This window comes from Apostichopus japonicus, chromosome 19 (genome assembly GCF_037975245.1).
Source record: "Apostichopus japonicus isolate 1M-3 chromosome 19, ASM3797524v1, whole genome shotgun sequence".
In the NCBI taxonomy this organism is placed as follows: domain Eukaryota; kingdom Metazoa; phylum Echinodermata; class Holothuroidea; order Aspidochirotida; family Stichopodidae; genus Apostichopus; species Apostichopus japonicus.
Genome location: NC_092579.1, coordinates 15,718,056 through 15,740,691, shown reverse-complemented (window position 1 = coordinate 15,740,691; position 22,636 = coordinate 15,718,056). Strand labels below are relative to the sequence as shown.

At 38.0% G+C, this 22,636-nt stretch overlaps 2 protein-coding genes across 7 annotated transcripts in view; both read right to left on the bottom strand.

Moving 5' to 3' along the window:
- Window positions 1-5,957, bottom strand: part of LOC139960109 (uncharacterized) — a 92,788-nt gene extending 86,831 nt beyond the window's left edge. For 5 of the 6 annotated variants that reach the window (XM_071958223.1, XM_071958222.1, XM_071958225.1 and 2 more), the window contains exon 1: window positions 5,180-5,956. In XM_071958223.1, the coding sequence (XP_071814324.1) occupies window positions 5,180-5,518 (339 nt within the window). In that variant the 5' untranslated portion in view covers window positions 5,519-5,956. Of the gene's footprint in view, window positions 1-5,179 lie in introns of all 6 variants that reach the window. The other variant, XM_071958227.1, reaches the window with a different exon arrangement.
- Window positions 5,958-8,240: 2,283 nt separating this feature from the next.
- On the bottom strand, window positions 8,241-21,483 carry LOC139960111 (uncharacterized). The gene is made up of 8 exons (XM_071958229.1): window positions 21,360-21,483; window positions 16,746-18,771; window positions 16,037-16,272; window positions 15,586-15,655; window positions 14,767-15,129; window positions 14,143-14,407; window positions 13,699-13,828; window positions 8,241-12,706 (listed from the first exon to the last, which is right to left on the bottom strand). Exons 2-8 carry the CDS (start codon window positions 18,763-18,765, stop codon window positions 12,362-12,364), a joined length of 3,429 nt encoding a protein of 1,142 aa, XP_071814330.1. The 5' UTR covers window positions 18,766-18,771; window positions 21,360-21,483; the 3' UTR covers window positions 8,241-12,361.
- Window positions 21,484-22,636: the final 1,153 nt, after the last annotated feature.

The window sequence follows — 22,636 nt, the reverse complement described above, 5'->3', positions numbered from 1 at the left end:
AATTTGTCAAAGCTTTAAGGTTTTGCTGTTAAGTTCTTCAAAAGAACGTTTGCAAGGAAATGGATCCACCCATCCCAGTCTTTCCGATCGGTCCTACACAGGGCACACAGACATTTTCGGGGGTTGGGGAAGGGGGTGGGGACCAATGAATGTGAAGTTAGCAAAAGTAACTAATATGCTATTAAAGTTCCCCTGACCTGGGAAGTGAAGATAAAGACCATTCCTTTTCATCAGACTTGTAATATGCCAGAAACTAACAGCAAACTTGCATTAACTGTATTGGCATCGCTTCAAATTAACTTATACCAAATGTGACAAGTATTCCACAGTTTATAATGTACATGTAGACCAAAAATAGGAACACATTAAGGTCCTAAATGCATACATGTATACTTCTTGTGCCATATGGAAGGATAAACATTTCCAAAACACCATGCTTGTTCACAACCACCAAGTTACATATTTTGATGTGAAAAGAAATTTAAGGTTCACCATGGAAAGATACATTCTGATGGAGACATGGTACTGCTGTACATACCTACTGTACATACACTCTGGGACTCATGGTGGTATCTCCTTAGCAACAGTAGGGTGTGCAAGATAACATCAACAATACTCTAACCTTTGAGATGCCCTTATAAACTCATTATAAGTCTTTTCCTAATTCAATTCTCTTTCATTATGAAAATGGGATAAAGGTTATACTATAGAACAGATCAGTTAACAGGGTTCTTCCTAAAGCTTACTCAATGACTCATACCACTATGCTTAACATTCCATGATGTCTGCTTACATTTCCGTCATGGTAACATATAACTGTAGTCTATTTATGGTACTACTCATACAGATCTACGGTACAGTAATAACACATTGGATGGTTTAAAACAAAACTGCAAGTTGCAAATGTCACAATTATCTGAACCACTGCTATTACAAATATTCCAAAGCAGTCAAGATTGCGCTCTTTCGAAGTTTTTGATTGAAAATCTGAGTAAAATTGCGATCTGTTGAAGGTCCATAAAATTTAAAAGCAATTGGTAAAACACTACAGTTTTCACTTCTTAGTACCGACATCCAGAGAGCATGTTTTGCTGCAAAAGATACTGTATAAGAAAACTTTTTGATGATTTTATGGCAGTGAAAATGTGAGTATATATGGACAAACATAGTGAATGGACAAAATTTAAGGGGTACATACAAAGCAAATTTCTAAGATTATCAAGACCGCAATAATGCATCTTTGAACTTGTATAGCAGTGTGATTATTTTGCAGAGCATTAGTGGTACAATATTAATTTTCCTTGTAAAGTACTACACTGTAACCTTTCCATTAATTTTGTCCAAGTCTCTGAGGAATACTAAATTTACTTACTGATTGTGGCCAATTTATTTGAGTCATAAGTACATAATCTGCCCATTTCCTTTAATTTAAATGCTTGATGAATAAGTGTATGTTTCAGACTTGACTCACAGAACTATGTATATATAGCTATATATTCATTATACAGTATTTGTTTTCATTCAGGACAATCTATATATTTTTTATTATTGGTTGTCTAACAATGTCACAGTCCATTGTCTAACAGCATAACTTTTTAGTGCTTGAAAACTTGCCTCATTTTACATGATGAGTGAATTAGCTTACCTGTCTTCTCACAGCCATTGCACTCTCAGTTTACATTACAGTACATTTTTTTTCTACCATGACTGACCAATGGCGCGTCATGTTCTCGATGGTGAGAACTCTGCCCATTCTAGACAAGCTGGTTCTCAACAAGCTATCACAAGAAAATAACTTTAATTGAGAATAATTGACTACATTGACTTATAGTTAGAAAGGTGATTAAATATAACCTACAGCATGAAAGGGCCGGTATATTTGGTAAGTGGGGGAATTCCATTCATGATATTGTTCAACTGTAGTACTGCTGTATACTGTACATGTATGTTACAGTACTGTATTCTTTCTCAGTAGGTGTATGTTTCGAGAGATGTGGAGAGGAGGAGGGGGGTGGGCAGGGGTTTAAGATTGAGAGTAGGAAGGGAATCTACAACATACCAAGGTTGATCAAGGATGTGTGTGTGAGTTGCAAAATAGGGTTAGGGACCCATGACACAACGAGAACTAAACAAGGTGACAAGTTACATCATGTAAGTGATGGTAGGGCAGAGTTTTATCTGATATTGGCTGCCATAGTTTGAAACTGGTGTGTGAATGTCCTATGGATGTCCAAGGTGACAAGTTACATCATGTAAGTGAGGGATCAAATGAAGGTTGGGCAGAATTTTATCTGATATTGGCTGCCATAGTTTGTAACTGTCGTGTGAATGTCCTATGGATGAACAGCTAAGTACTGACCATAAACAGTGAATGAACATCCTGAAAATGGCTCCTGTAAACTGGTTCATTGAATAGAATACTATACGTGCAAACATCAATGGTTCCTTTCACAGCCAATTAAGTCCCAGCTGGAATTTGCAGAGCAGTACTGCACTTTAATCCCAACAGACTGACAGCAAACATGGAAGACTCTTTGCATTGTACAGGGAAGCAAAGATAACGACACAAAGAACACAAAAGATTGAATGGTGAACCTAGATTTCTGCATCCAATTTAGGGATCGCTCAGTCTCCTTATTAAAAGTAATCAACAACCCCTCCACATCTCCTCTCTCTCTCTCTAGAGATCTCTCGAAGGGTGGCTGTAAAAAGGCTTGATACTTCTTTGAATGACCAGTACTTGAATGATGACCAGTACTTGAACAATGACCAGTACCTACTGGCTTTCTAACATTTCTGGCAAGACTGAAAACCTTCAAAATTCAGCAGATAAACTAGCCTATCAGCACACTGTCACTTTAAGTTACTTTAACAATGTATATAAGTGGATGTATGAAGTAGATGGGTGATGTTAGCTGAATGAAGTATAATTGTATGATATTACAGTACTATGCCTTCTGTACTGTACTGAACAAACCAAGCCCGCCTACAGCACAGTCAATATACTGCACTAAATATGTCAGCGTAGATTCTTGCCCAGCTACTGTACTATTATGCTATATATATATAGGCTATCAATGCTTAACTTGTCTGTTGTTAAACCATCATAGATTAACACATAATGTATAGCCCAGAGACTTATTAATTGAGAGTACTCTGTGGTTTCCATTTCCTGAAACTATTAACAGTTTGAAGATCCTTGTGAATCTAAGCCCAGATCTGTTTAGTCAGTTGATATTGATACACTAGCCTGGGAGATGTAATCGATATGTATTTGGAAAGTTACTTAAGAATGATATGCTGGTCTTTTAGTTTTAAAGCCATTATAGAACAATTAAGAGCCAGGACAAGAATGATAATATCTTGATAGGTTCCTATGTAAACCAACACCTACAACTATGGCTGGCCTTGGGATAATTTTACTATTATTTGAAGAGCTGTTAATAATCCTTGGTTTAGCTTGTATGCATGAAGTTTAGTCTGTCCTAGACAAACTGTAGCTCTTTTAGATTGAACTTCCTGGTTGTTGCAAAGTTCAGAGCTTTATTTTATCGTACTATATGTATATACAGTACATACGTAGTCGGCAACAAATTTGGGAGAACTACAGTACACAGAATATATACTTTGCAAAGTGAGAAAATGACACTGAGTTTGCAAGTGCTTCACAACTAATATCAAATTTTAGGACTTCATCACGTCATAACAAGAATCAACCCTTACAATATGTGAATCCATGACTATATGTCACACATAAATTCACATTGAAAATGGCATTCATTGTGTTTAATTTAATAATGAACAAATTTAGGCAGTAAATGCTATACATTGAGGAAAATTAGACAAAATTTGACAAAAATTAAAACCATAATTATGCTTAAAAAACAAAAAACAAAACTAATTCCTAACCACCCACACTGTCCTACGTGATTTATATACAGTGCTACACCTTTCTGTAAACTGTCAATCAAGCTACTACTGGCAAACTAACAATTTTCATTTTGTCTGCATGACCTAACACCAAACAACAAAAGCATACCTTGAGAAGGCCTTCCGGATTCCTGTGAAATGATAGTGATTGACTTCCTGTTTGCAAAGTTCTATACACCCACATACCACATTGAAACTAAATAACACTACTGATCGATGGATGTAAAAGTAGGACCAATTGAACTGGAATAGGAGTCTGAACTTGGCAAGGTTATTTTCAATCGCTAAACTTAAATTGAAAATGGGTGGGTCTTCTGTGCAGCTAGGAACGTGCATAGGTCTACTAAAAGTGCACTGTTACGTATAAATGCTTCAAGTTCTTTTTCTACTTGCCCAAAAGTTGGATTAGCCCTATAATAATTCCTTAACAGTTGATTGCATTATTAAACAGTATTTGCCTGTAAGTGATCACTAAATGTACATACATACATGTTAACCTCCTTAGGATGGATATTGTAACTCTGCAATGCTAGGAGCCCAAATGTTCTTTGAGAAGACGACATTGATGACACATCTCTCACATGTTACTCAGTGGTTTAGATCTATCCGCCAACTTTGTGATTTTATTGAGGGTTTGATCAGCTAAAAACTAGAATGAGTCAAACTCTCAAGTTCAACTGCTTCAAGCAATAACATATTTATTTGTCTAACTTAAAACCTACAGGCCTTAAACTTTACTGTTTATTTCTGGTAAATTTAATTAAAGTTGCTTCTGAATGCTCAAATTAATGTTACCACTGCATTGAAGCTTACAGTCCAGAGACAAAGTTAAAAATTGACTTTCAAGCACAGAAAGTACAGTATTTATTTGAGTACAAGTAGCAAACACAATGTGCAAAGGTATTGTATTCCGCACTACCATAAAAAAGAACAGCAAGTCTTGACTCCAGCCTCCACAACGTACAGATGGTTAACAAAGTTAGTTTAACTATTTTGCCATATAACCTTAGGATTGTCACATCATGTTTCACCCTCCATACTTTCAAAACGCCTAGAAGTGAATCCTAATGTCGATTTAAGTGTCTGTACGGCACTGTCCTCTATGTTTGGAAGGATGTAACTTAAGGCATAGGCCTACACGGTTTGGGGACTTATCCCTTCACCCAATGCATCATTTGACATTTTCTTTCTTTAACTTTGTACCTTATCAATCACATTTTGTAATCATTACCACATCCTATATACTTACATATATGAGACTTGAAAAATATCTGTCTTTAAGGTTGAAAAGCACAGATGCCTCATTAAGATAGGTTAGATCTGCCATATCTTCTACTTTGGTAAATTTTGGCGGGTTCATCTTTTGGATGTCATCTTTACTGACAACTCTCTTCTTATTGGTATCTGCCAATTCAACATTAACTTCATCCCCTTTCTCTGATTTGATGCTCCCAGCAACAAAGCCCTCCTTTTCATCAGGAACCCACACCAACTTTTTGGAGGTCCACTCAGCTTGTGCAGATGCATCATTCATTCGATTCTTGTCCACAGTAAGATACTGCATCGAATCTGGATCCATGATTGACATGATTATTTCACGATGATCCTCAACAGAGCCACTCAAAAAATATATTCCTTGCCTAACAAACAGGCAATTAGCCTAAGCTTACGCTCACAACACTTATATATCTGCAGCCTAAGTAAAAGCAGCCTAACTTATCGATAATCTGTAAATTATAATTCCACGGCATCCACCCAGATATATTTTAATAACTTTTCATTAAATGAAAGTGACAACTGTTTCTTCCGATCCTACTGTGGACTTCATGCACTTAACCAATTGTCTTCTTCTTTCTCTTTTTGAATAAAATGTTACTCGCTATGAAGTCCGGCAGTACGTTTGTCTGCGGAAGAAGTACAGTGACAGAGATCTTGAGAGGACTCCGGCGTGCAGAATTCATTCACAGCGCTCGCACACATTACTACATAATGAAGTTTGCGGAGTCTAGTATAACAATGACACATGCGGAACTGATGGACTACGCCCGCTGTACTACTAGTATTAGTGCTATATTAGTCACGTGACCGCAAAAGAAACGGTAATTAACAGTCAGAGAATGTAAACCGCAGGGGTTTCCTTTGAAATGGGTAATCGTGAACCGTAACGCCACGAAAGTTAAAAGAAACTTTAATCACTCAAATGGCATGTAAATGTAAAATATCGTTATCGTTTGCAAATTAACAGTTTCATAGTGCATAACAAAAGGCAGGGGGTAGGAAACCGTGTGGATCTTTCAAGGAGTGGGTTCCTGTACAACTTCCGGGCTGCAAATATGCGGTCAACTTGATAAGCATGGCAGCCCACGGCCAAACAGAAAGGGGCGTGGTGCTCAATTTCGATACACAGTATGCTCTAAAACAGCAACATAACAAAGCTGTCTTTCCTCATACAATTGGCGATTGTCTTATTGCTCTGAGAAGTGATAGACGAACACGTCGCAATCAAGAAAGTTGTAGTAATTCTTACTCAAAAATGTTTTACATAAATTTATGTGTAAAAGTAAGTTAGGGTGACGTTTCGATTCTAGCAGGATCTTCTTCAGAGGCTAAATTGCTCTTTAATGGATAAGTATTTTTTCTTTAATATAAAGATACATGATCGTTTTATCTTTAATGGAGTGACCGTTTGATATGTGTTATTTCGCTTTACTGATTCCGTCCTTTCGTTTAATTTTTTTTTTAATTAATCAGTGCAATCAGACGTTTTATTAACTATAAACCACTATGTATTACAGGAGGGGATGCCAGGGGGTGTACACACTCCCCAAATTGTTTACTAGCCTGTCACGCCCCCATCTTTTTCAAAACCTTGGCCCCGTCCGCGTATTTTTTTTTTTCCCAGGACGAACGTGGGCATCGGCCAATCAATTCCCTGGATTCCAAACATGTGACGCTTTTTCAAAAAACATGTTCTGAATCTTTTTTCCTAGTTTTGACCCCAGATTATGAACGACAATCCTTCATATTCGTAGCGAGATGATTCCTAACCCACTTTCTAAACCCTAATTCTGATTTCAAAGGAATTTTTAAATTCCTGAAAAACCTGAAACCCACGTTCGTCCTGGGAAAAAAAATACGCGCACCGGCGTCCTTGTGGCATCTCTTTCTATGGCTGTGATATATGCATAAATCAAGCGAATCGTTGTTGGGCAGGGATCTGGTGGCGCTATATTACTTTCATATCCAGAGCCGTAGATAGAGTTAAGTTTGCATCTATTATGTAGGTGACGTAAATGAAAATTGCCTTCAGTTTTAAGGTACAAATTTCATTTGATGTGTTTGTAGTTCGTTAAAAAGGGTGTTAATTATCAAACAAGGTTGGGCTTGTTGTTTATGTGAAGTTAAAAGGATACGAGTTAGGTGTGTTAACAAAATTGATAAAATATTGGAAATTATCATTCATTTGCACTGATGTGGTGCTGACATTGTCACCAACAACTCATTCCAGAGTTTCAGCACACTTCAATAAGTTGATTACTCCTGAACACAGGAAAAGAAGTAGAAACATTGATAGCTTTCTTTGTTTGAGCTCTCTTTCATCGGACAATGACAACTCTAGACCAAAATTTTGTCTCAAGTCATCCTTTTAGGGGGAGGGGTGGTGATTATGGGGAGGACGCTTTGGAGGTGGATAGGTACTAGCAAAAAGACAGGAGGGGTATCCACCTACATGGAACAATGTTGATCTAGTTCTAGTTGATTTAGTTTCACATAAACATGTATTGCATGTAAAGTTGTTATAATATGGTTCACTTTAGTCTAACAACTGAAAACATTGGGATTGCTAAAGTCTTGTGAGTGTTTAATTGCTCTCATTGGAATAAAATAGGGCATAGATGTTATATTTTCACATTTTATCTTTCATAAACTGTTTATAAGTTGAATAAGCATATATTTTGCATACATGTCACTTTGTTATCAAATGTATAGCAATGTGTATAGTGTATAAGTACAATGTATCCCTATATGTATAGTGTATATGTTCAATGTATGATCCCTACATGTATAGTGTGTATGTTCAATTGTATACCTACATGTATAGTGTGTACGATGAAAGTTCTTGTTTTACTAAAAATGTCAAAACGTCACAATGGTACAGGAATCAATATGAACTTATGAATTGGTATTAAAATGTTATGAATTTCCCTTACTTCTTCATTCATATCTTGAAGTCATCGATGTCCTATATCTCAAAGGTTATGAATGCCATTCAAACCATGAGAGAGAAAGGAAAAGAGTTACACAAAATATTTCCTTTTCTTCACTAATGGCTGTATTAGTAGCTCATAATTCTCATCAAAATTTACATTTTGTACAAATAATACAAAAAACTTTCTTTCGAAATTGAAAAACTCTCATGTACAATAAATACTATCATAAAAATTCTAGGATCTGTACAGGGTACGTAGAGACCTAATTACCAATAATAATAATAATAATAAAAATACCTACTCTGTACATATTCAACTTCTTCGTCATAGCTACCAGATTAATAACAATCCAAGAACTGATAGTAGTGCACCCAGAGAAAGAGGGACCCATATTCATTTCACAAAACGTTTCAGAGACTTTAAAATAGTTTTTGACTTAATCACTAGTAAATAATCCTAACAGACAGCCTATGTTCTTTATTTTATTTGTTTTTCCAATTGCATATTAAATGATTATATTAAGCAGCACACATATGACCCCAATAGTTTAGTCAACAAAACCGATAAACAAGTTTAAGCTGGTAACACAGAACAAAACTCCTTTGTGGCATTAGCGTGAAATATATTACGAACGTTACTTACATGTTCCTGATGGGACCTCTTTTTAAAGTAACATATCATTCACAGATGCCCAGAGGGGATAAAAGCAAACGACATGTATTTCTATTGAAACATTAATTTAGTTTTCTAAACCTTAATTGGAGTTCTAAACTCTACCCCCCCAAAAAAGAAGCTAATAAAGGAAATATCGCAAAGCAAACTAAAAGCAGCTGGATGCATTACACGATTGTAACAATACAAGCCTTTTATACTTTCCACCCGAATCACCAGGTTCATTTACCTGGCTAAATATGCAATGTACCATACACATGCTCGGAAGAATTTCTTTTGTTCTTAAAAAAAACAAGAAGAAAATAATAATCTGCTTTCAGAAGATTGTAGACCTAGACCCAAGGGTTGGTACAATTTACTATTAAAAGCAATTTGTTCAGAACAAATAATTGGTGAGATAGGGATCACTACTGACTAAGGTCTCAACTGCTCACTCGGAAGAGCACAGGACTTGTTAAACTGGTACATATCCCATTCTACTCAAAAACTTCATCCTTGTTTCATATTGTTTCTAATTTCCCAATCACTTTTCTGTTTGATTTTACTTTGAAATCATTTTTAAGAGCAATTGAATATCTTGAGGCCTTAAACTCAACTGTGGTGACATTAATGTAACAGATGTTATCATATTTTACAGTAAGGTTCGGCAGGAGAAGGGTATGTTGTAAAGACCAGTGTTGTAACATGGCTCGACTGAAGTCAACTCTTTCCTATTGTCCAAAATGGATTAATTCTTTATGGCTTTGCAGTTTCCCTACTCGGAACAATACAATCCCTTGACTTGATTCAGGAAAATATTTGATGACTCTAATGTTAAGATATTGGAGTAACTCAATACAACCAGCATGCTTTGTCTAAAACACTTGATAAGCATTGTTTTAATCTTCATTACAATAACAATAATAACAATGAGTAAATAGATATGGAGGGATGGTTGTCATGCATGCTTAGGCAATCATTTACCACAGCGTTTTTTATGTGGCCACTAGCAGGGGTCAAACCAGGTATATTTCTGGGGGTGGAGGTGGGGTGGCTTAGCAAATGCACAGTACATCACAATAAAACATGTATGTACTGTACAACCTACCCATTCAACATTGTTGTAAAATAGAGCACCATTTTGCATCTAAGCACTCTCCAACTACCAAATATTTCAGAGGGGGGAAGTCCCTTAGACCAACCCCCTCATCTCCAAGATGACATAACATTTTAGATACCCCTCCCTCCCCCCCCCACACCCACACACAAATATGGTGGTTGAGCCCCTGGTCACCACTGGCTAGAAACAACCCTGGCTGAAGTACATGAAAAACAAACAATAATGTTAACATTTTGTTCCACGTAGCTGAACCACATGCCATACATATTTATCAACCACTTGCTTGAGAATGCATGACAACCCATCTCTCGTTGTACACACTATCAAAACAATTAACATCTAAAAGAAGGGAGATGGATAACTTCATTGGGATGTAATTAGGTAAATATTTCAGAAGCACTTAGCAGAAAAATTACAAGCACTTGTCCTACGGTAACATGAATGGTCTCATTCCACAGATTCAGCATCACGTTATTTTTCAAATTAATTCATCACTTTTGTTAGTTTTTCAAGGAACAATTTATTACGTTTCATAAACAGTATTTCACATAGTGACGTAATACTCCTGTAGCAGACATTATCCTAACTGTTACAAAATGAACCGATTTTGTTCCTAAAGAGCTGATACCCCTTCTTTTTTTCTTTTGGTAACATGTACAAGAGCTTAGTTATTCATCACCATAAAATAGTGCTCCTCTTGTACATCGACAAACGACATCTGTTCTTATCGGACTAATTAATAAAACAACTGTTTGGAGTGATCATGAGATCAAGACTTATTTACCATATGTGATACCCGATCAAGTATAAAGGAGAATTATATCTCCTGATGTCATAAACTGGAAACCATCCTCTTTTGGCACGAAAAGATATATTTTTTGTCAGCGATTCCTAATCAAATGCCATGGCATGACACACATACAATGATTTACATTTGAATTGTTAAAATTGCAATCACAGTGAAAACCATCGAACTGTAATTTTGCTTGCATTTCAACGAGCTGGAAAATTGTTATGTTATTCCTCAAGTAGCCTTCTGATCACCAATTTGCAAGATTTTGACTCGCATACATAAGAATTGTTAAAACAAGACAACCCCCCCCTGTAGATACAAAGGCTCCTCCCACCCCCTCTCCCCAAGCCTCCCACCCTTTTCTGCAGTTAATAATAATATCCAGTGAACTTTAAAGGAAGACCGTTGCAAATAGGGACAGCTTTTCCATTTTCCAATGTAAAAATAAAGCATTTGAGCCAATGTAATTTATCATAAACAACATAAAATGGTGCCCTATGCTATTTTTAATACATTCCTTAAGCTGCATATTTTAACTAACCTGAGTATATTAGTAATATAGTAATATTAGAAACAGATCCTCTCCATGTTAAGGTGTAATTTAGTACTAAATCAGTTGCATCAGGATGCTTTATTACATATTGTTTTGTTTATTTGATTTTATCTTTCATGAGCGCCTGAAAGTAGGTGGCTGTGTTTCACCAACGACATTGATCTAAACCGTTGTCAAAATCCATGCCAGATCCCATAAAATAACTGGTATAAATTTCTGTACAAAAAGTACAACGTATTTCTTCACATTCGAAAGTAACATAGTCATCCTGAGTTATTATTCAATAACAAAAGGGACATTAAAGGGATAGTCCAGTGGAAGTTTATTTTAGACTGATGAAAGATAAACATATTCTTACCGTCCTGGTGAAATTTGCGCGTAACTTCTACATAATGTTAATGTTGATAATCAATGTTGTCACAGTTTGTACCATTTTGCGTGAACTTGAGACAGACATGTGTGACGTCATATTTTCGTACACTGACAGCCAAATATTTTGTTTTGCATTATTTGTCACCCTTGGTTGTGACCCTGGATTGGATTGGGTTCCAAAGAGGTTAAGGTCTAGTCATATTCAAATGCATCCCAAGTTTTGAGGAGAAACATAAAAGAAGTTTGTCAGTGTGTGTTTCTATAACATCACACCTATTTGCTTCCAGTAAATTTTTGGCACAGAATGTGTCAACATCGATATTGTTATTGTATTGAAAAACCGTACGTTTGAGTTGAAAGAAAATTCCACCAGAATGATCGGGTGACCCTCTTCCATCAGTCAAAACTTAATTTGCCCCTGGCTTATCCGTTTAACACATCTAGCTTCACATCTAGCTTGCACTATACTTCAGTAATGAATTTTTTGTATTATGGACGACATCAGATTTCAAACACAAGTAGCTGCTTCAAAATGGCAAAAATTACACACTAAAAAATCCTAAAAATTAAAGATCCAATTCTTTAGTACTTCTCTGTTCACACACGATGGCTATAAATGTAACAATCGTTGACGGTTGGGTGACTTGTAGCTAAAAACACACCACCCAGTGAGATAAAAAAAATAAAAAAAATTCCCTGATATTTCAAAATCTAGTACTTCTAAAAAAAGTTCAAACCCTTGAATTTCTGGATCTTTGGTATATTTCCTCACATTTCTTAGCAACAGTCTTCAGGTTGAGGTCCACCAGGGCTCCGTAGAGCATACCCCTGTTGCAAACGTCCGGACACTTTTCACGCCACTGTAGAAGCATCTGCGTGGCCTGCTCTTCGGCTCCTTCGTACTGCTGTTTCAGGTCTCTGATGTCGGACTCCACGTTATCGTCGGTCCGGACCAGTCTCGCCAGTTTGTACCAGTGCGCTTGAATGAGAGGTGCGATGCGATAAAGCTGGGCTTGAGAGACTTCTTTGGTATCCCCGCGCAGTAAGTCTTCGTCCAGATTTCTTGGCGTCAAAGGCTGAAAGGAATATTTGCGAGAGAATCGAAGGTTAGCCGACGATGACAGTTTGGTTCGAAATCCTGTTAGTGACTTTGCACTACCAAGAGAAAGGTTTAGGACAGGACATTTAAAAGCCAACTTACATGAACATTGAAGGACTTCAGTCAGTTTTACCGATAGGAATAGAATATGATGAAAAAGACACTACCACTTTGCCTTCTGACTGATGACACAAGTTTAACGAGTATAAAGTAAAAATCTTTTGGTGACTTTCAGCCAATAAACTTTGAAAATCAGTATTTTCTAAAAAATCATTTTACAACTGACTCATGTTATCTTGTGGTTGTCAACATAGCATGAATGAATATTGTTCAATTTACCCAGCTTTCTCCAACTCAATATGATACATCACTCTGTGACATATTCTCACATGCATTTATCTTATATGATAAGTAATGGTGGCCATCATCCTTCAATACCACCCCCTTTTTGATACTTGAGTCAAGAGATTGTACCGTACCAAATCCATCAACAGGTGTCAAAATACATGTTTTCTAAATACGATCATATAATCAAATTGCACAGACTGTAAATCTGTCAATAGCTGTTAACTTTGCTGGAAGCAATCTATTCAGGAAGCTGGCATTTTGCAATAGTTTGGACATGGTTTCCAATTCACAATTCACAAAGCATTCCCATCGACTGCACTCTTCTCTCACAGATTGTCAAGTAGTGAATAATAAACTACTTCATTTGGCTTTGGGAAAACTCCTAACCGATACTTTTGCAAAATAAACTTGTTAACCACAAGAATGCCAAACAAAGCCAAGTGGAAACTTGATGCCCTTTCAAATTTCTCAATCTCAGTTTCTGATAAATTAATCAGACTGATAGGAGTTAAACTCTTATGAGTTCTGTATGATATAGGACGTTTAAGTCGTCCAGAACGATGCAAACCCAACATTATTATTTCCTCCTCGGTATATCTCCTTCAACAGACAGATACTTACATTAGTGTGAGATGTACTAGGATTTGCTTCTGGTATAGAAGACGGCAGTGGTGGTACTGGAGCTGTGGGACTAGCAGTCGTCATCAGAGGACTCAAACGGCTACTCTGTACCAAATTAGTGGTGGAATGTCTGTAGATTCAAGAATTACTAGCATATTACACCAACAGAAATATTACATAGAATATTACATAGTTAAATGTTATCTAATAATACATGAAGGACTTTTATATTTAAAGAAATATAGTATCTTCTCTATCCCTTCCCCTACCCAAAAAAAAGTAAAACAAGAAAATTATAATGATACTAACTTGCAGTTTCAAATCAAACTGTGTAAATCAATTCCAAGTAGGAATCATAACAAATTTAACCAAAAATTAAAGTCAGTCTCATCCACTTGTCCTGAACTTTTGCCCTGAATGTTGACAACAAAGCACTGAACCTACCCTTGAGCAGTAGAGTTTCGAGGTGGTGTATGTCTCATCCGGGAAGTCCAGCTTCCTGGAGGAGACGATCCTGGTGACCCTGAGAAAGCAGAATTGGAATGTGGTTGAGGCGGGCTGATTCGGAGCTGCTGGAGCAACTCTTCTTCGTTTGCCTGAGGTGGTTGGTTGTGCCTAACCCTCCTTCTCTTTGATGATGTAGTGCTACCGGAACTCGAACGCTGAGGCATTGAACGCTTACGGTTGCCATTGAAGCCACTTGTAGAAGCTGAGAGCAGAAAGAGAAACATCTTTGTGATGTTAATACTTTAAAAGTCACTGAGACCATTTAATTAACTGATGACTAAACAATATGATGGGATATTTGTAATAACTCCTCCCAGGAACATTTTCCCCCTCCCCCCTAGTCGTAATGTTTTTCAAATTTTGCAACATGACAAAGGTATCTTTTTGTTCACATTAATTACGCTCACTATCTAATCTATTTCAAACTCACTATATTTTCAAATTCCTACAAATAGTTTGATATGTGGCAATCTGTCACAATATCAACTTTCCCCTTTTTTGGAGAATCTTTGGCACACTTTTCTCGCAAATCAGTCCTCCTGATTCAAAGTTTACACTTACGGTGGTTCTCTTCATCCTCTGATGACACCCTTGAAGACGAAGCCCTGGAACTATTTCCAGTGCTACCCATGGACGGCAACCATGACCGTAATCCCCCAAAGTAACTTCTCCACTGGTTCGAAGCAGTTTCCTCAGCTTGCTCCTGGTCCTCCCCTGCTGATGATGGATTTAGCTTCACTGCCCTCGCAACCTCCCAGAAAGACTTCATGAACTCCTCGTGGGAGCCCCGCCTCTTGCGGTACACCGCCACCAGCTGGTCGAAGGGTTCCGCTAGTTTCTCGAATCTTGCGATCTCCGTGGTGTTGAAACCAAGATCACGTGCCAGCTTCTTCCAGTTGTTGTCCACAAGGATATTGTTGATTTCTGTGAAAACGATCATTCAATTGTTTCAATTCTGAGGGTGGTAATTAGTACTGTATTGACCAGATTGAAGATGGCCCCATTGTGTAAGTCCAGAATGTGGTTCTCTGCATTAATGTGGACATGCACTTATAAATAGAGTCATATCTGCTGTTTATATGAACCTAACAAGGAAGATTCAACTAATCCTGCTGCTTTTGTAGATTCAGTATTAAAGATACAGTTTCTTTATCTTCCTCAGTTTTCTTTACATGAACAAAGCCAATGATGACCAACTTGTAGGGACTGGGATTGAAAGACAAAAAACAACCTCAATCAAAGTGGAAAATTGTGACCTAATTTGCACTTTTGTGGAGGGATGTTTTGGGGGGGTGGAGGGATGTTTGGGGGTGGGGAAGGGGGTAGGGCCGTGCTCTACCTTCCCAAACATGTATACACAATCTCTTGCAATTTACTCACCTGCCAGTTCCCTTAGTGAGGTAATAGCCCAAGGATCAGTGGCCTCATCATCTTCATCATCTTCCTCTTTCTGTAAAAAAGAAACTTTATATAGTAATACATATTTGATGAAATTCTTACATTTAAACGTCCACTTTCAAGTAGTACTTATTACTAAAAAACAATGAGATATCAGTTCTGACAAATTGGAAAGAGGTCACAGTTTCACATCTACACCAGAGGATACACTGGAAAATAGGGATCAGCATATTTTACTTGTTTTTTAAATAAAATTAAATAGAAAAAAAACAATGTTATATTTTAATTGAAAGCTCCCATTAATAGTATCCGACTCAATTGATTTTTTATTTATTAAAATTCAATCTAAACAGTAGTTATAGGGTGGTTAACCTATAAAAACTTTATACCAAAAGATTTCAACAAGTTACAGTTATTAAGCTTATGAAAGTACCTTAATGAGATTAAAGGCGAACAACTTTTGGTTTGATCCCTTCTTGGTCACAAGTACTTTGCCAAAGATATCTTTGTTAGTCGGCTTGGCTTGTCCTTTAAACCGACACGCAAATTGCATCTCAAACTCCTCGCCCTTGTAATTGGAATGAACCTTCTCCAGGGTCTCATCCTGATCGGCTGATGTGTCAGCTTCAAAATAAGCAGATTTGCTCAATTTGACGATGATGTCACCACCTGCAAAAATAGCATAAGGTACGTAGAGTAAAAAGACTAGCATTATCGTCAGACTAGCAAAATTAAGTTGCACAAACATTTAAATCATTCAGTCATTCATTCATTAATTCATCATTCCTTTTGTTTTTAAAAAGGAAGGATGGTTGGTAATTATTCATCATGACTCTTTCACTAATACTATGAAGAATATGTATTTGATGTTTGTTACTACTGGCAAAGTACAAACGAGGGAACGAAAAGAATGCATTGTGCATCAGCTATTTACAAAGAGTATATCGGAAATCATGATTGGTCACCTGTCAACAAGCAATGAAGCTGCTTTCTACACAGCACTCTTTAAAAACTCACATCAGGTACTTTCTTACAAGTCTAACTCTGAAATATTCAGTAGACCATCTGTTCAGAAAGAAATCAACAGTTTAAGGAACATCGAGACTGGTCAGATTAAATGAGTACACTGTGATATCACCTACCTGGTTCTACGGATACAGGTTTCAGGCTACCTCCGACATTAATAGTATAATTGCCAAATTCTTGGATGTTTTTATCGGCATTGTGACATATAACCACGAGACCAAATTTGTTCGATTCTTTGTTCTCCAACATCCAAGCTTGGCATTTCATACTTTGGGCGCCTCCTTGGTAAGAGTAGCCGACAGAGTTCTTAATTCCCTCCCACATCCCAGTCAACCAGGAGAAATGAGAGACAGGAACATCGACAAAGTATTCATCCTGGTCATTACAGTAGAGTTTCGGCTGGTCCTGTAGTCTCTGCCACGATATTGGGTCATCCTCACTTGTTCTACTCTGCCACAGTGAAAACTTGGCCAGAGGTCCATACTGCTGGATAATACCTCTGTAATTTGGGATTGGGAGATGCACATGGACAGGCTGTTTGTCGCCCTCTCTGAACAGATAACCATGAGGACTCAATACCACAACAGGCGTGGCTACAGCGTCATTGGCATCAAGGTTAGTCCGTAATTTTTCATCGAGATCCCCGCTCAGTACTTTAACAGAGGCTCTTATTGGTTCCTGGACAGACCCAACAGGAAAAATGACTTTGACCCCAGGGACCTGGTCCACATCTAGTCGACCCCCATCTTCAGGGGTCACTACTGTGCTGACCAAGGCTGGTGACAAGTCCAGTACTGCCGTGAAGAAAGACAAGTGCAAGGTTCTTATCACCACGAACCCACCCATTACCCTAAACTCACTGGCGTGCAATTCAGTCCAAGAGGGCCTTTCAAACTCTGACGAATTTGAACACAGACACCTGACTTTACCGTTACCCAACTTCACCTTCAAGGGGAGCCTGATAAATGCGGGACTATCTTTGTAAAACTCTGTCCCGTCAGGGCCGATGGAAACAACGGGACTTGCGGCTACCCACGATGGTTTCATCTCGGGATGAAGACTGACGTCGTTAATGATCTCCAGGTAAAATTCGCTTCTCCTTCTGTTCATTTTATTGTGCTCTGGTATCATGATAGCTACATTCTCCAGCTTAAGGAACCGGCTTCTGTTCGGTAGTATGCAGTCCATCTGCTCCGTGACATCACCAAAGTCTGGTCTGTCTAATTCATCCCAGCTATCATTTGACCAATCGCTGAGGTCGCTACAGCCTGAAAGATGGCCATCCCCCTCGCTGCCACGGTCGCAATAACAGCTTGAACTCTCCTTATCACTACTCTGCTTTATATTGCCCCCCTCCCATTGGTCAAGGTTCGCATCTTGAACTGATGGCGTTCCCGAACCGTAGTCACTGGTTTGAATCTGACCCGCAGATCCTCCATGTTGACGCTGTGGTAAAGTTTGATGACTGGTAGGTTCGCAACCTACGTCTAACTCTTTTAACCTTTTCCGTTTCTTGGTCCTCCTGGCTTTGATTTCTACGTGTCTCTCCCAAAACGATTTGTCCTTATCATTAGCACAGACTCTTTGTGAGATACTACTGGCACTGGCAACTGGCGTGGATATCCCGAAATGTTTTCTCAACACGGCCAGACCCTTCAGATAAACGTCTGGTGGGACATTTCCGATTGGGTTACGCGTGAAACTGACGCAAGACAGAGTCGGAGCTGACAGCGTCACAGCCTCCACTGTCTTTAGGTTATTTCCCGCGCAGTTAACCATTTTGATACACGGCATTGTTCCCAGGCATTTTGGTAAAGATGGCAAACAGTTGTGGGATACATCAAGAATCTCAAGGTGGTCTAAATTGCCCAGCCTCTCCGAGAGGGTCGCCAGGCGGTTATGAGAAACGGACAACTCTCTGAGCTTGTTTAACTCAAACACATGCGATGGAAGACTCACAAAGCTGTTAAAACTGAGATCCAACTTGACTACAAATTCAACCAAGGAGGAGAGATCTGTTGACAGTGTACTCAGTGAGAGACCCCTGAGATCAACTGTGTGGCTTTTGTAACTCTTGGCCTTCTTAATGATGACTTGCTCAGATGGAAGGAGATGCTTCGATTTGCTGATGTTCATCAGATTCTACAAGAAATGAGAGTGAGAAAAGAATTTTCAGATACTGTAACAGATATACTGGAGTCTGGATGTCCAGCTTTCTAGGCCAGTGAACTATACATACCAAATGATGCTTAGCAAAGTACTGTAGCTAAGCAAGTACCACAAGAAACGCCATGTCAAGTACATGCATATTTACTTATTCAATAAAAATCATGGAACAGAGCGATATCGCATTCAACCTAACACATATTTTCAATTGAGTGTAGCCACTTAAACTACTGAGCCTGTTAAATTGGATTGACTTTTCAAACTTTGAAATTCTCTAATTTCAAGTGACTGACTTCCTCTTATGTCTTTGGCAGTAACAGCTTGGTTAGAGATTGAACTTTCAGCCTTTTTGTGCTTGTAACATTTGGGTTTTGGTATTTAATTTAGGATACAATGTTGTACAGTAGCTCTGCGTGTCAATGTTATCAGGAGTAAAACATAACATCTTGGAATTTAATAGTATTCTACCAAAAACCACTAAAAGAGTTTATAATGACCATCTAGGTAGCCTCTGCATCTTCAAAAGTGTGTGTATTTAGTTAGATACACCATCAGGAAGCTCATATTTAGAGGTATTACAGTAGGCTATCAGCCACTGTTATTGTGAACTTGGACTGATTTACTTTCAAAGAAAAGTTGAGCTCATTGTCATTATAAGAATACAATATCATAGTTAGTATGGTGACTTGCAAAAGTAGCAATCTTTACAAATTTGACAAAGTCTCTTCTCTGACAAGGAGACATGTTCAAATAATCCAGTTTTACAGCATATTGAATGAAACATATTTATATGCACAGTTTGCAACAAACTTACATGAGGAAATGTCAGATTGCAACTGTGGAAGAAATTTCAATTAAGTTTACCACATAGTAAATACCACATCTGCATTCCAAAGGCCACTTGTTCAAAGTTTCAACAAAACCTATAGGCTACAAGGATATTATTTGGCAAGCAACTTTTCTGGTTATTAACTTATTGAGAATTTTTTCTCACGGCCATGCATGAGTTTGGTCGGCAAATCTTCACAAACCTACAGGGTAATGAGTTTTACTTAAAATAGGGTTGCAAATGATCACCCTCTGTCACCCTTCTAGATTCTTGTTCCTAAATCAACTGTTACTGTACAAACATCTATTGAATACTTACTTGCACTGACCTAGTGTGTGAACCCCCACACGCTTCATACATGCTATGTACTTTTGTTAAATATCATTACATTTTTTATGGTACCACTTTTAAACCACTTGTTTCAGTAACATTGAACACTTGATTCACAGAAATGTGTCCTCATAAACATTGACAATGGTACAGTACAGTAAGTGAGGAAATAAGGACTTACTTCACAGGATATTTCCAACATGGCATTAATTGTATCAGCAAAAGGGTCAAGCAATCAGTTATACCATACAAAAACATACTTTCTACTGCATTCTTACATTGATATTATAAAAACAGAAATTCTAAGCAGTTATTGCCACTGGTACATATTAAGTGGACACTTTATCAAACAAGAATCTGGCCATGTGTAGTATAGAGTTTGCCTAGTTTCTTAATGCTTACTTTAGTCCCTATTAGTTAAATATGGGAACAAATGTACTAGTTTACACAACATACTGTAGAAGATAGCACAACCATATCTTAAAGTGACCACTTTTTAATTTTTTCAAAAAACACAATACAGGCATTTTGCTTGCCAAAGGTAGACTTACTAAGCTAATAAAACTTTTAGTAGACAGTATTAGGGAGCATGACACAACCAAACTATTGCAAAAGAGTTTAGGTTGCCTGCTGTATCGTTGCTAGTAATATTTGATGGTGCGTCAATTACGGAGGTGCGTCAATTATGAAGCCGTAACTATACACAAATTAAAGAGACATGCAAAGTTACCATACACCACCATAGCCTACTACGACTAGCATAGGCCCTAGTACTTGGTTACAGTACATCAAGAAAGGGGGAAGTGGTTTCTGTTATAAATGTTTCCTCTCAATGCTAAAATTTTGGGTCAGTCAGAACTGTTGCGGGTATTTACATGTTATATTTATATTAGCGGAGCGAAGGTAGGCAACTTCCTAGAATGGTCAATCCTGTGCAGTGTCTTACAGAAACATAACATTGATAATTAATACAAGTACAAGTGGTGAAATAGCCTAACTTTAGGCTGTGACAGTGACAACATGTCTCATATTACACTAATTTTGACTAATTCCATTGCAATACACCTTAAGCACGGGCATAACCACTGCTTCCACATGTCTGGGTTCTATTTCAGGCCAACTGACAGCTCGGTTACCATGTAATCATTTGAACGTTACTTAGCCTACCCCTCTATACAATATTAGTACTGTACACTAACGTTAGGCTTTTGTTATGCATCGTAGCTAACGTACTACTACTACGAGTACGTACATGTACACTGCCTTAGCATGTAGCCTTCTCTATCTTGTAAACTACAAAAAAATGGTGCGAACTTTTTCCTTCCATGTGCGAAAGCTATTACTTACAAATACCTTAATCAAATAAAAGTATGACAAGAGTAATTTGAACAAAACCGTGTAATACCTTCGATGTCGAAAATTATTGGAACATGCAGAATACAAGGTAATTCTCAGCGGTAATTTTAAATTTCTCCGGTACCCTCCAACTCATAATCGTCGCCATCTTGTATATTACGGCTTGTTATGAGTATGCAAATAGGTTTAAAGGTACGTGATTGGCTACTACAAGCGGGGGTGAGATGTTTAGTATAATCGTCGACCAATCAATATAATCACTTCATGAATAATTACGCTACTAGCAGTACAGCTGGTGTGGGTTTGTCCAGGGAGGATCATTTGCAAGTAGAGACTGAGAACTACCACGGAGGTTTTACCTCCATGGAACTACCAAGTACTAAGGCTAAGAAGGAGGAAAGGGAAAAGGAGTTGAAGACGAAGTGCCCTGCCATATCCGCTACTTCTTTCAATGTGAAGAAGCAGCCATTGCCACACTCTCCACTTTTAAATGCTTTAAAGATTAAAGAAAACAGTTGGACAGTATCACCTGAGGCACAGCAATAATTGCAAACCTCAACTGCCCAGTCAACCCATACAGGGTTGCTTTTCAATGTGTGCCAGCCAGGGGCCCAAACCACGTTTACTTAGGGGGACGTGGCTTATCCGAGAAAAAAATCTGTGGGATCTTCACCCTCCCCCTACTGTCAAACAGAATATTACAAGTCCTAGTTGAAGTTCATAAATAGGCCCATATAACATGCGGCAGTAAAACCTAAACAGTCGAATACTCTTCGACATTGGCTCAAAAGTTGCAAAACAGTAGCATCAGTTTGCATATAAGGACCCTCCATTTTACCAAAAATTATCAAAAGGGAGTGGACACCCGTCCCCTTATACTACTTCCCTTAGACGAATAGCCTCCACCGTATCGTACAATTGCATGGAGGTATCATGTAACACCAAGTTTCAATGAAAAAATCATATCCCAAAAAGTGTCAAATGACCATTTTCCAGGAACACCTTTTGCTACCAAACTTCCCAAATGTTCATCCCCCTACCGGACCTCCCCTTGACTTATTGCAAGTAGTGGGCGTAAATATTTGAGGTATAATATAAAACTAAATTTAAATGAAGCTAATGATCAAATAGGGCCGTGAAAACAAAGTATATATCTCAAATATTCACGAAACGAAAAACTTTCAGATTAGCCTCGTTACTTTCGTTAGGAATATTTTGGTTGGCAGGAGGACAGGGTAGGTTGGGCACCAAGATCATTTATAGAGAGAATCGAATAATTTATACTGGAGCTGAACAACGGTTTCCGCCGAAACTAACCCAAAGCGA